At 46.0% G+C, this 14,858-nt stretch overlaps 1 protein-coding gene across 4 annotated transcripts in view; it reads right to left on the bottom strand.

Annotated features, from left to right (window-relative positions):
- PPEF2 (protein phosphatase with EF-hand domain 2) overlaps nt 1-12,146 on the bottom strand; it is a 34,941-nt gene extending 22,795 nt beyond the window's left edge. For 2 of the 4 annotated variants that reach the window (XM_042856344.2, XM_042856346.2), the window contains exons 1-4: nt 12,006-12,146; nt 10,571-10,643; nt 5,273-5,302; nt 2,313-2,440 (exon numbers count right to left, since the gene is read on the bottom strand). In XM_042856344.2, the coding sequence (XP_042712278.2) occupies nt 2,313-2,440; nt 5,273-5,302; nt 10,571-10,625 (213 nt within the window). In that variant the 5' untranslated portion in view covers nt 10,626-10,643; nt 12,006-12,146. Of the gene's footprint in view, nt 1-578; nt 735-2,312; nt 2,441-5,272; nt 5,303-10,570; nt 10,644-12,005 lie in introns of those variants that run through there. The other 2 variants (XM_065595976.1, XM_042856345.2) reach the window with 2 other exon arrangements.
- Nucleotides 12,147-14,858: the final 2,712 nt, after the last annotated feature.

Below are 14,858 nucleotides of genomic sequence, written 5' to 3'. Positions count from 1 at the left end.
ATACACAGCAAATCCGGTCATTGCGGAGCAGAAGAGTGGTCTACATAGACCAGTATCTACTCTCCCAAAGAGGCCAATGTAAAATAATTCCGTGGAAGACGTAAAACCCACAAAATGCAGCCAATTGCGCAATATTACACCCTGGGGGGAAAATTCTCCCTGAGCTCTAGGCGGCTATTAATTTATACTGTGAAGCCGATGGATCGATAGTCCTGCTCATTTCTACCCTGGGCAATGAAACTACCGATGCTGCTCTTAGTCCGATAAAAAACCAAACTTTTTTTTACTCTTGCCGAGCCATTTGCCTCAAAATATCCCCCTGTGGAGAGTTCCACTAATTAATTATACATTGTGTCAAGTGATATTTAATTAACCATCTTTCCAATTTAATGCTAATTGTTAACAGCCAGATTTTCAGATGAGTTCAGCCCACTGGAAGCATGTTGGGTATAGAACAGTAAAAAAATCTGGCCCTGGAAGACCAAGAATAAAGGGCTTCATCCAATGCCCAGTGAAGACAGTGCAAATCTTTCCACTGATGTCAATGGCCTTTGGATCAGGCTGAAGACGAGCATTACCTTATAACTGCTTCTGGAGTGCATGCAAAAGACAGGCCTTTCCTTACTACCTTTGCTTCACTCCACTCCCTTATTTCAAGGGAGTTTGCAGGTGGGGGTACGGAAAACAAGAAATCACAGCATCCCTCTCTGAGGGTCTATCCAGATTTCCATTGTCCCTTCAGCTACCGTTTCTCTGATCTAAACTATCTCACATGCTGAAGAAAAAGATGCAAATATCTGCTTAAAGGCAGTCAGGTGAGAAAACACTGAGCCAAGTTAAGCAATAAGAGCTCACGTGGCTTCCCTCTTGGTGTTCATAAACCCCCCCAGAGGAGCTGTGACACCAAATTACGCCCAATCCTGTCTCATTTCATTTGCTCCCCATGGCTTCAAGATTAAGTATTTCTGGCTTCCATCATATACAAGTGAACGGGGACTAACACGCAAAAGAAAGTCAACCGTGAACAGGGCCGGCTCTAACTTTTTTGCTGCCCCAAGCAGCAAAAAAATGCGCCGCCCCCCCACCGAGCACCGCACCGCCGGAAACACACCCCCCCCGAGCGCCGCGCCCCGTGCCGCCCCCCCGCCGAGCACCGCGCTGCCGGAGCCCGCTGCGCCGCCAGACCCCCCCCCCGAGCTCCGCGGCCCATGCCGCCCCTCCCCCCCCCCCCCGCCGATCGCCGCGCCTCCGGAGCCCGCCCGCCGAGCGCCGCGCCGCTGGAGCGCCCCCCCCCACGGAATGCCGCGCCACCGGAACCCCTCCACCGAGCGCCGCAGCCCGCGCCGCCCCCCCACCGAGCGCCACGCCGCCGGAGCACCCACACGGAATGCCACGCCGCGCCGCTGCCCTCCCAACCCCCCGCCGCCCCAAGCATGTGCTGGCCCTGAACGTGAAAAGAGCCAGAAGGGGGCTAGGAAGCCATATGGATGTCAACACCTTACCAGAAAACAGACATTAACTAATACCAAGTATGAAATATAAACAAAGGAGGCAGTAGATCAGGAGCTGCTATTTCATTGCAGGAGACAACTTTCCCTGCCAAGGAGCCACAGAAACGGCTTTCAGATGTCTACCACAAAAGCCTCGAGATGCCATCTGCTCATTGGCAGGAAGTGTCATGCAGCTCATGCCTACTCAGGCAGAACAGAGAACAAACATAAGCAAGAGGAACAGAGAAGCTTGCGAAAAAATTCCTCTATATTTAAAACCCAATTGTCGAAGTCTCTAAATATGCCTATTACTCACCTACCTACCACATGATCCTATAGTCACCCTTCTCCTCCCCTCGTCTCATCCATTCCCCTCCGCCCACACACATACAGTGGGTCTTGTATTTTGTCTTCATCACCGCTCAATTTTTATTGCAGTTGCTCCTAAAGGCCTCAACCCAATCAGGGCCCACTTGATTTAGATAAAATGCTAAAAGATGGCATGTGCAAAGCCCTGTACATGCACATAGTCTCTGCTCTAAAAAGATTCCAATTTAAACAGGCAACAGGAGTTGTATTATTCCCATTGTACAGAAAGGGAACAGAGGCACAAAGGATAAGTAAGTGATTTGCCCAAGGCCGCCCAGAAAGTCTGCTGCACAATTGGGAACTGAACCCAGGCCTCCAAAGTCTCATCCCAGGGCCTTCCTCTCTGGGAAAGGATTGTGTGGGTCTGCAAAGCACTATGCCCGATAAGAATTATGAAGACGACAACGACAGAGGGCATACGCTTCCATTCTCTCCTTCTCTTTAGCACCGTACCTTGATCTGATCCTGCTCACAGGAGTACTCTATGGATTGGAAAATCCTCCACGTGCACCTTCGGCGCATCTCTAGCCGGGCAACATAGCGTCGATACCATCTCTGGATCAGGACAGCGGCCTTGAAGGCTGTGACACAAAAAACAGAACCAGAGAGCTGAGCTGCTGTATCTCAGCACCTGGGAAAGTGCTCTTCTCCCTCCCAGCCATGCAGGGAAAGAAGGGAGTTTTCTCCTTCACAAGTGAATCGTAGGAAAGGATTAACTCGGGCTGGCCAGAAAAAGAGAATTCCATTCTGGCATTTGGTTTCGTATCAGGATGAAACTAAGATCTTTCCCCATTTAAAAATGAGAGAACGAGAGAAACCTGAGACTAGCCAGTAGCCCACTGGTTATGGCACTCACCTGAGATGTGGGATGCCAGGTTCAAGACCCTGCCCCAAATCAGAGAGAGCAAGTTCTTGAACTTGGTCTCCCATATCCCAGGTGAGTGCCCAAACCACCAGGCTCTTGGCTATTATGGGGTCTGTCTCTCTCTCTACGTTCCATCCCAGACTCAGGAAACCTTCCAGAGAAAGTTTAGTTGAATCAGACAGGTTTCTACTTCAACAAATGGGTATTTTCCATTTGTTTTGCTGAAAATTTCCCAGCCAGCTCAGATGTTAACATGACACTATCTTCAGGGTAAATCCTAACTAAGAAACACTTTTTTCACTGTCATAAAAGAAAAGTCTGATCCCATAGATCTCTCTCTATTGTCAGAGACTCCCAGGACACTTCTAGCTCTCCCTGGTGGCTCCTCATGGCACTGTTATTATTTAACCAAATCCTGCCTCAAAAAGCTTAACTCTAAATAAGAATTTCCACCACCTTTTGACTCTCACGTATCATTATTCTCATTTTACAGATGGGAGCTGGGGCATAGGGAGATTAAGGGATTTGCCCAAGGTCACAAAGAGAGCCGGTGGCAGAGCCCAGATTTGAACCCAGGCCTGAACCCTATCCAGTACCTTAATAAAGCTGGGCTTTGCCTGCTCTAAGTCAAATAAATACAGGGCCTGATTCATCACTGCTACTCCAGTTTTACACAGCTGTCACTACACTTATTTCAGAAGGGTTACACTGGCACAGAACTAGCCTAACACAGAGATGAAGCAAACCTGAAATCTCTACCTCTGCTTTAACCTAGCTCGCAGCACGTTTTTGTAGGCTAGTCTTGCCCATCCGCTCTGAGGTAAGCCTCCAATCCATGCATTCCTCTATAGGAAACAAGCGTCTACTCCCCAGAACCACTGGAAACACACAAAAGCCACCGCCTGGGTTTGAAACATGCTTCCTGCCAATGAAACGTGCTAATACTTAGCACACACATATCAGTAGTGCTTTGTATTTTATTCATTGATTAAGCAATCCCTGAATTTACAGCTATTCCCTGCGCTAATAAAAACCTGAACACAAAGGCAACATCCAAACAACCCTAAAAACAAGGACACCCAGTACAGTAGAACCTCTGAGTGACGAACACCTTGGGAATGGAGGTTGTTCATAACTCTGAACAAAACGTTATGGTGGTTCTGTCAAAAGTTTACAACTGAACATTGACTTAATACAGCTTTGAAACTTTACTATGCAGAAGAAAAATGCTGCTTTCCCTTGATTTTTTTAGTAGTTTACATTTAACACAGTACTGTATTGTATTTCCTTTTTTTTTTTTTTGGTCTCCGCTGCTGCCTGATAGTGTACTTTCTGGTTCCAAGTGAAGTGTGTGGTTGACTGGTCAGATCATAACTCTGGTGTTCATAACTCCAAGGTTCTACTGTAACCCATCACAGTCAAAAGCCACAATGAACACACATATTTTGCACGCTGCCCTATAAATGGCTGCAAACTTGTGACCTCAGACTAGTGGGTTTGAGTGAATTTGAGGCTACCAACCTCAATTGTTCAAATCTAAGGACTTAGTAACAGCACCTCAGCTGATCTCACCAGGGCAATGGGACATGAGAGGAGGCAGATAGCTCAGGTTGCAAGGACCTAAACCAGGCAAAGATTTCAAGATCAAAATGAATACCTGAAATTGCACCTGGGGGCAAACAGGAAGCTAGAGCAGCCTTTGGACTGTTAAGTGTAATGTACTCTCTATGGCCAACCATGTTCTGCAGCAGCCCAGCGGTCTGCAAGGTTAGGTCGGCATGGAGCACACTGCAGTAATCCAAGCTGGAAGTGACAGATTACACACACGAGAGATGAGGTCTCAATCCTCACGCTCGGCAGATTCATAGCTTCCAAGGCCAGCACTGTGCTCACCTCGTCTGACCTCCTGTCTGACACAAGCCACAGAACTTCCCCACAAGATTTCCTAGAGCAGATCTTTCAGAAAAACATCGCATCTTGATTTTAAAATTGCCAGCGATGGAGACTTCCCCCCACAACCCTTGGTAAGTTGTTCCAATGGCTAATTATCCTTGCTGTTAAAAAACATACACCTTATTTCTGGTCTGAATTTGTGTAGTTTCAACCTCTAGCCACTGGATATTGTCCGACGTTCGTCTGTGAGATTAAAGAGCCCATTGCCACGTATTTGTCCCCCGTTGGGAAAAGCCATTTCCACCCAATAAAGCCAGCTGGGAAACCAGGACCAATAAAGGGTCTTAAATTGAATTCATGGACTGAAATATAAACCCAGTCTCCCTACGTAAAGCAGTCCTTCCCTCTTTCCCTAAAGCCACTGCACATTAGAAACAGCAAAGACAGCCCTCAGAAAGTTGAGTTACCAGTCACTTACATTTAAAACCAGATCTTCTAAGTCCACAAAAGATTCAATAGTGACCATACACTGAGCATCTAACATCACGTGAGTCATTTAGTGCTGCTAAAGTAAGCGACTGTTTTGTTGTGCTGCTTTATACATCATTACAATTGCACAACTGAAAAAGCCAGGTCTTCTAATCAACCAACTTACCTGGGTGAGCTGCATCTGGCAGTGTTTGCACTGAATTAAAGAAGAAAGAAGAAAAGAAACAGATTTTTTCCACATTTTATGAGGATCTGGGCAATAAACTGAACAGCAGATACACACCAACACTTAACTATTCACTAGAGGATATAACTCTGTTTGTTCAGCAAACCCAAGCAGAGGTAATCAGAAACTAAAATATGCCCATTCATTGTAGCAAATACAATTTAAAAAAAAACAAATCAATGGTGACTAAAATATTGCCCTTTTCACCTTGTCTGAAATCATTAATAACCAAATCTGGTCACTCAAATGAGACTTCTCCAGGAGTATCCCTTAATTAAACTTCCCTGGAAGAACGTCAACCTGCCTAGATACCACAGTGATGAGCACATTAGAAATACAACTAGGTAGTTGAATGGACTGATTTTAATTTAATGCCTGTGTAATTAAGGAAACCCTACTTTCAAACCTCTACACAGTATCAAAAGTAGATCAATCAACAGCATCAGTTCCCTACCCTAAGTGAAGATTTATGATTCTTAGCAACTTTAAGATAGCTCAACAAAAATACGAAGTAAGGTGCGTTATTTTGGCAAATTTTAAACTGACGCATAAGCAGCGCAGAATCTATCCTGCTCTGAGATAACATTAAGGTTACATGCCTAAACATACAAAAGTCAAGAAATAACAACATTAAGCCCATACACATCTTCACCACTGCCCCTCTGTGCACATGCATTGCAATGCAGTCTTCACTGACAGTCACATACTACCATATTTCCCAAATAATACAGTTACCATACGAAAAGAAAATAAGCCCTGGCACAAGTGACATTTTTGCTGAGGATTGTCCTGGAGTCTCCAGGAATTGAAGATTAATCTTTAGTTAAAGACTATGTCATGTGATGAAACCTCCAGGAACACGTCCAACCAAAACTGGCAACCCTAGATAATTGTCTAGCAGTCTGGAGTCCCCTTCATGTTCCTGCTTGTATGCCTCACTGATCTCCAGTGCCTCTGGCCCTGCCGTGTATAGCAAGATGGAAGATTTCACCCTCTCCAGATTGACCACAATGTCATTCACTATAAGGAAAATGTAAAAGCACCTCACCCACGTCTTATTTGCTGCCTGGTTCCTAGTGTTTCAAGTGGCTTGGTTTGCTCCATTCCCTCCCCCACCCACACCCTGAAGAGTACATTTTCTATTGACACCCTGCAATAAGTACCTGCAGGAGCGCTGCCAGCTTTTTTGCTGCACTAAGCGGTGGAAGGTCCCGCCCCCGAAATACCGCCGACAACCGGGGCGGCCGAAGATCCGGCCGCCGCGGTCACCGCCCCCCAAATGTTAGCGCCCTAGGCGACCGCCTAGGTCACTAATGGGTTGCGCCTGCCCTGAGTACCTGGCACACAGGAATGCTGGGTGGAGACTGAAGTTTAGTTCTGACTTCAGTCAGCGGAGGGGTCAGAGCTACAAAAGGTTATAGCCCCATTCAGTGGCTACTTAACAGGCACCTCTCCCAATCCATAATTTCAAACATTCAGGAAAGTTGGGGTGCTCAGGAGAACAAGTTCAAGGAAGCAACAACGCCCTTGCTTCCCAATGCGAACAAATGGACAAAACCATTCTGTCCTATGGAGGATGTGACACAAGGTTTACACACTGCTCAGCAAAACATCACATTGGAGCATCAGGCAATGTACAAAAAGCAGATGAGACATAGGATCAGTTTGAGGCCAAGTCAACCGACCTGCAGCAGGTAGGACGTGAGAGAGAAGGCAGCTCCCTGGTGGCCTGTTGTAGCATTAATAAAACAAATGGGGTTACATTTTACTCAGACATATGCAGGGACTCTGGCTGCAGCGGGAAACTCTCAGACGAATTAAAAATGGAGAAAGCCCCAAATGGTTAAAAAAGAACCAGCTTCAAAAAGGCAGATCTCTGCTCTTAGGCTAGGTCTACACTACCCGCCTGAATCGGCGGGTAGAAATCGACCTCTCGGGGATCGATTTATCGTGTCCCGTCGGGACGTGACAATCGATCCCCAAATCGACGCTCTTACTCCACCAGCGGAGGTGGGAGTAAGCGCCGTCGACAGAAAGCCGCAGAAGTCGATTTTGCCGCCGTCCTCACAGCAGGGTAAGTCGGCTGCGATACGTCGAATTCAGCTACGCTATTCACGTAGCTGAATTTGCGTATCTTAAATCGACTCCCCCCTGTAGTGTAGATGTACCCTGAGATCCTAATCCAAAGCCCACCGGGAAAGACTTTCATTAACTTCAGGGCGCTTATGCAATGATCTCAAGCCTGAAAAGAAGGGAAAGGGAGACTCAAACGACACACTTGGATTCCTCACTGGAAATTAGTCTAACCAATCCTGTCCACATTAAGTGAATGGAATGGCCTTCAAATAAAAGAAAATTAAGTATTCACATGGGAACTGGAATTGGTGGAGAACTCTAGATACACCAGCTGTGCATCTGGCTATCTCAGCCAAGCTCCACGACCTCAATCTACACCAATTTACCGCAGTTGAGGATCTGGGCTTCTTGTTCATGATAACAGCATCAGAAGTGGGAATTTCACACTAGAGCTACAAGGGGAGGCTGTGGGGTTTTGGTTTTATAGCGGTGCTTTCCCCATCTAAGAGACTCAGAGGTTAGAAGTGGACAATTATCTAGTATGTTGAAATGACGTTTTTGAAGTTTCTCTTGTGGAGCGTCCTCTCCACTGTTCCATCAGAGAGATCGGAGATCACCTCGCTGGGAAGTGGGCAGGGGCTTGGTCCCAGTGGCTCCTTTGAGATGTGTGTGCAGTCCTGGCCTTCTGCACTCTTTCTTGGGCTCCCTGTCCAGGCTGTCCCCTTCCTGGTTCCACTGCAGCATGGGTCTAATGGAATCATGCTGCCAGGGTTTCTGCAGCCCATGTCTTCCACCAGAAACATTCCCAGGTGATTCCACAGAATGCAGGGTTACTGCCCGCAGAATGGCCATGGAGCTGGTGGAAGATGATGTGTGTCCATCTGGCTCTGCCTCTAATCCTTCTCGACAGAGCTCTGAAAGGTCCAGGAAAAACCAGTAATGCAACTGCAGAGGCAGGGAATCCACATGGATTTTGTGGACACGGGACAATTTGGACCAAATAACAGATCCAATATTTAGTTGCACATGCATAGCTTAAAACTCAGATTCCTCGTCTGAAGAAAAGCTGAAGATTACGTTCAGTTGTTAGAGACAAGCCCCTGTATATGCTACAGCAAGCTGGGCCTGAACCCCACAGCAACACCTTTGGTTCTGTAGTACTCTGATGTAGCAGACACATTCTGTTACAGTCTCATTAAATAACAGACAGTTTTTAAATGAATGAAATCTGAAAATGAGTATTACACTCAGACCGGTCTCCTAGGTTTTATTTATTTTAAATTAAATTCCATTTTATGTTCTAGTTTTCAGTATGCCACAGATCTCGTTTTTAACTGACAAGCGCAGCTGTATGGGAAGTCGGCAGGAGAAAGCTGATTATTTTGACAGCCAGGTACACGGCATGTGAGTCTTTTGGCAGCTTGGGATGCAGTTTGGGATTGCGGATAAACATTAACTGGATGTTTCTGGTAAAATGATCAGCAATGAAATTAGTAATGTTTCTATTTAAAATGTCATCTGTAGGTTTCAGAGTTAACAGGCATTTGAAATTAATGAAGCCGTTGTCGCCACTGAGAGCTAGTATTTCAGGTTCTCTATGGACTCAGGAAGGCAGTACTGAACAGGTGTACACTCAGCTATCCTTTCAAAGTGGTTGTCACAACCATAAGAGCTGGAAACAATTAACAGTTAAAACAAAGATACTGAAGCATGATTCTAGGGTATGTGATAGACTCAGCAACAAATACCATGGCTGCATAGTGGACAGGGCCTTGGTTAAAGGTTTAAGATGCTCTGTTAGGGGTATCTCTGCACATGGAACATACAAGGGTATCTATTGTGTTTGTGCTACCAGGAGCACCCTGTGTGACATGGAGCTCTTTAACCCTAATGTTTACAAAATACTTATTAGAGAGACAAGGTGGGTGAGGCAATATCTTTATTGGTGAGAGAGCCATGCTTTAAAGCTTGTCTCTCTCACCAACAGAAGTTGCTCCAATAAAAGATATTACCTCACCCACCTTGTCTCTCTCATACCCTGGGACTGACATGGATATAACAACACTGCATACAACATACTTATGTAAGATACTGGCTGCATTTACCGAGATTACTTGGGAATGTGGAGGAACACATAGGAACATACAGAACATAGTTAACAATATATACGGACTTCACTGAACTTAACGTACCATGGTTATCAATGTCTAGATGCCTTATTGTATTTACAGCTGGGCAAGGTTTTTTGACCAAAACTTTTTTGGGCGATAAATGCAGATTCGGTGCCACCAAAACATTGCAATAATTTGTGTCTGTTTTGCTGAATGGTTTCAGTTAAAAAAAAAAAATCAAAACGCTGATTTTTTTCAAAATGATTCCAATACTGTTATGTAGCCTTAGATAACTGATGCATTCTGTTGAGAAACTGATTTTTTATTTCATTTATTTCCAAAATAAACAAAACAATCAGTTTATACTATATTAGAGCTACAAATACACATTATTGCCATCATATAGCTGGCCTCATGAAACTAGATCTGTGAAAACTAAAATAGAGAAAAATAAAAAAAGCTCAAAAATAAACATTGACGTGATCAATTTTAATTCGAAAAACTAAAAATCGAACTCTGTCAAGCCCAATCACAAGTGACGAGACAAGAAGATCATTGCATTAACACAATTTAAAATAGACACTGTCAACCTGCTTAACCACAAAATCTAACCTCTCAAAGAGCCAAAGCGCTTAATTCTCCATCATCCCAGTTTGGTTTGGCAAACTCACTGCACAAACCAGCCCTCGTTTTGGTTTCAGTTTCAAAGTCCGTAGAAAGTAGCGTTCATGCCAGCACAGCTCTCACTATCAGAGCATGGGAGCACAATACATGCATGTTTACCAGTAACTGACAAATTAACGTGGGCAACAACGGCAACAGATTTGCTTTGCTTCACAGCTTTGCCTCTGCCTTTAATCTCAGCCTCAGCTAAAAGCTATTTACCATTATCTTCTTTGGGAACCGAATGTCTTTTTTTATGGGACACTCAACTATACAACGTCATCAGGCAATACAGCTGATGCATCTCTATACTGAATATTCGTGACTTTCTAGCAGGACCTTTATAATCCACCAGGAAAGACTGAAATATTTTATGAGAGACACTCACCTTTTTCCGATTTCCGCAGGAAGTAGTAGGCATTTGTGGAACTACCACATCCCATGATCTCCAAACGATGTTTCTATGGGGTTGCAAATAAATACAGTATCATCAAAATCAAGGAAGCAGCACTGGAAAGAGCATTCAATCAGAATCAGGATGGGTGCCCTGTGTCCCAAGCTGCTGGGAGACAATCCTGAATATATTAATACTCAGTAAGGTTCAGAAGCCACAGCTTTACAGGTGGTCTATCTTGATTCAAGTATAACCCTGACATCTAATTTTCCCAACATACTGTGCATCTGCACACAACCTGGGATGGATTCTTTTGGCATGCTCTCCAGTTTGATTGTTCTAAGCTTCAGGTCAGATATATGGAAGGAAATTTTGCAGGTATTTTGTTTTCAATTAAACAGAGATGTTTTAGAATGTTCGGTACCTACATGCCAAGTCTGTATTATGTGCCTAAAACAGGTACAGTATTTAGGTATGAACATATTGATGTAGATGGCTAACTTTAGGCTCCGACGTTTGAAGAGTAGGTAACCCACAAGACTAACTGGTCTGAACCTTGGTTTGATTTATAAAAGTGAAAGGTTGTTAGACAAATATTTAGGTACTCTAGACCACATTTTATGATTTGCCTAAGAAATTCAGGCCAAATAGCTTCGTCTCAGGCCAGTCAGGATCACAAACACGCCATGCAATTAGATCATTTTCACCTGGAAACAATGCATATTACAAATGCCCATTCAGAAATTCAGCCTGAATGGCAGGGTCACACTAATCAGAGCTTGTAGAGGTGCAGATAAATGATAGGATGTCCGAGAGGAGCCTGGAAGCAGGAAAGGTGGGCTGAGAAGACAGCTGGAGGCAGGCATTTCCTGTGTATGCATGGGGTGGAGTGGAGTGGACAGATCAGGTAGTCCACTGAAAGGTTAACTACAATAAAGTTAGTCAGAAGAGGGCAAGTAAAGGAATGCATTCTCCTGGCACTGAACAAGTTTAGTCATTTCTAAATATGGGATGACAACCGTATGAAATTATACATGGGACTTTTCTTTGGGAGTTTGGGGATGTCATAGCCTGAGAATGATGCGAAGTGAGCCCCAAGCACACCATGTCGGCAAGCAAAGCCTTTGTATGTGTCTTACACTCTCCGCCCTTCATCAGGGCCTGTCCCAGGTCAGAAACATCTGACCTATTAAAATAAATAACTCTGGGGCTGCACTACATCATTCATTCCATTGGGTGTCTGTGTTTGCACACACATAAGCATGCCCTCTTCCTAGGGTATATCCCTAATGATGAGGAATTAAAGGACAGGGATGGCATTTAAATCTATTTGCTATATCACAGCTGGAGTAGTGACAGGTCTAAAATAAACAACTAACTGTCATAAGAAAATAATCAGCTTTGTTAAATAAATACCGCTTTTCTTCACCTTCTGGTTTTACTTCTGGGGGTATGACACCATCAATGAGCTGCTTGGATCCCAGCCACGCTCTTTAATTCTCACCAGTGCCAAGGGTGCCAAGACAGCACCCCGCCAGCAAACATTTTAGGAATCAGCCAAGTTTTGAAATCTCTCACTCTGGGGAACAATCAAAAAACAAAGCCAGTGGGATTCCTTTTTCATCATTCAACCGGTCATTCGTTTTGGAGACCACGGACACAGCCTAGGAGTTCATACCCCTTCCAGGTACAGAAGAAGCTAGAACGAGCAGAGGAGTCCCGAAGGCTAACACAGCTAAGGTGTTCCTGTCCATTCCTCCTGAGACTGGAGTGGGTGGAAGAGGCACTGCTTTGGTTTGCGATGGAAGGCGGCAAGTTTAGTACAAAAGCTTGTGGGACAGAAGCCTACATTTTAGGAAGCTTCCATGAAAGGAATGTGCAGCATTTCTGTCAGCTATATTCCTGGCAACATCTCAGCCACCCACATTCAACTGATGGTGAAGCATCGGTCACAGACAACGCAATGTGAAAACTATGGGGTTTACTTCCAATGGGGTTCTTGGGTGACAGAAAGATGGCCAGGAAGGAGACGCAGGGGTTGGCAAGGAAGGACCTAACTGAGGGGTAAGGAGGGAAGAGATTCATGGTGGGAGTGGCAGACCAGAACTCAACTAGTTTTGAAGGGCACCGAAATCGTCTGATTGTGTGGGGTGCTTTTCCTCCTAGCTCTAGAACAGTGGTTCCCAAACTTGTTCCGCCGCTTGTGCAGAGAAAGCCTGAGCGGGCCGGGCCAGTTTGTGTATCTGCCGCGTCTGCAGGTTCGGCCGATCATGGCGCCCAGTAGCTGTGGTTCGCTGCTCCAGGCCAATGGGGACTCCTGGAAGCAGGGAAGGCCCAGGTACATACTGGCCGCCGCTTCCAGCAGTTCCGATTGGCCTGGAGCAGCGAACCGCGGCCACTGGGAGCTGCGATCGGCCGAACCTGCGGACGCAGCAGGTACACAAACCGGCCCGGCCCACCAGGGGCTTTCCCTGCACAAGCAGCGGAACAAGTTTGGGAACCACTGCTCTAGAGGAAGGGGGCCCATCACCTTTCTCTCTCCACCTGCCTCGCGAAACTGGCCACATGCATTCACAAACACTAAGTAACGATGCCTACAAGGCGTTGCAATAAGAGGGCATGCGCACAGCTTATTCTCGCCTACATAGGAAAATCCAGTTCCGTTCTGGTGCCATGGAAGGTGAGAAACCACTGAAGTGAGAGCTGTGCAAACACAGCATTAAATCCCCACCACCATGGGGCCTTGGGGGAAAGCTGCAGAGGAGCCAGCCCTAGACACCAGCCGCCAGGGGCAGCAGCCGCCAAACAGAGACCCCTGGACATTCCAGTCTAAACTGTACAGTTTTCTGACTCTCCCTGCCCTGTGCTGATTGCAGGGGCACCATGGGGAGGGGGGGGGGTGGGAGTGGTACCCTCCTGCTATCCCGGGGAGCCCTGACTGAATTGCACAGTTGTAAGTGAATTGGGGTGTTCTGAACAGACCCCGGGGTTGCTTCGCAGAGCCTCACCCTCACCGGAGAGCCATGACTGGTCCACAGTGTTGTCAGTCAACAGAGCTCTGGGTGGGAGGGGGCTCCCCCAATGAACTAAGTGAGTGGGGGGAGGGGGAGGGTCAAACAGGGACTTCCCCTCCCCCCAATCCCTTTCACATGCCTCCTCCCCCTGGCCCTCCCACTCTCTCTGCAGGCAGGGGCCATGGACCTGTGATGGAGGGAGCGGGCACTGCCAGGTGATTTAGGGATATGTGGAAGTGGGAGGCACTGCTGGGTGCCATAGGAAAGAATCACAACAAATGCTCCCTGTGGGGCAGCACCAGCCCGGGATGCACCACAGAACGTTCTCCAGTTGAGAGGTCTGCTTTAATCCCAGAACGCCGCCCTGGAAAACATCCTCCCATCTAATCCTAGACATCGACTCAATCTTACTGCCAGGGCCAGATCGACCCTCCTGGGTCTCCTCCGCTGCTTTGTCTCACGTGACCCCAAGGACAAGACTTCACTTCTGGAAAACTATAGCACAGTCAAAAACATGGCAGCATGGGATCTCGTTTCTCCACTTAGTTGTGATGTTGTGTCGTTATTATTTGTATTACCAAAGTGCCTAGGCCCCCTAGTCCTGGGCAAGGACATAATTGAGTTGTACAAACACTGAAGAGACAGTCCCTGCCCCAATGAGTTTACAGTCTAAGTGCACAGAGACCATCCTAATAAGCAGGTATTAAAAAGCAAAACAACAGTGATAAAAACCTGCACAATGACCAAGAACACCCACCTACTCTTCAAACCAGAGCCCCACAGATGAAAAAACACAAGACAAAGCAAGAACAAAAGCACCAAAGAATGACAACTGTGTTGCCAGTCAGGTTGAGCCAGCCAGCAAAGCAGCACAAGTTACGCCTTCGTGAAAAAACAAAAACATATGCACAGTGCCATTTCCCTGCTCAGCAGTGTTGTAATCATTGCCCTTAAATATAGACAAGTCTTGCAAGAGTCCACACCTCCTACCAGTGCAGCATATATACTCCCCTGTTGGGTCAGGTAGCAAACTGAGACCACAATAAATCTTTGCAGATTTGCGAGTTTGTTTTGGTGTGACGATTCTTATCACTGAGTTTTCTAAACACCCAGAATACATATATTAAAAAGGCAAATGATGAAGAAAAAATAAGGTTTGAGTCAGAGCACGTCCCAGAAAAAAGAAATAACTTGCAAGTCAGAGCTAAAAGTTCCCTGGGCAACCCAAGAATTAATATGCTTGATAAAAACTTTATGGGACTCAGTTT

Source organism: Chrysemys picta, chromosome 5 (assembly GCF_011386835.1).
Source record: "Chrysemys picta bellii isolate R12L10 chromosome 5, ASM1138683v2, whole genome shotgun sequence".
Classification (NCBI taxonomy): Eukaryota; Metazoa; Chordata; order Testudines; family Emydidae; genus Chrysemys; species Chrysemys picta.
This window is presented reverse-complemented; position numbering and strand designations above follow the sequence as displayed.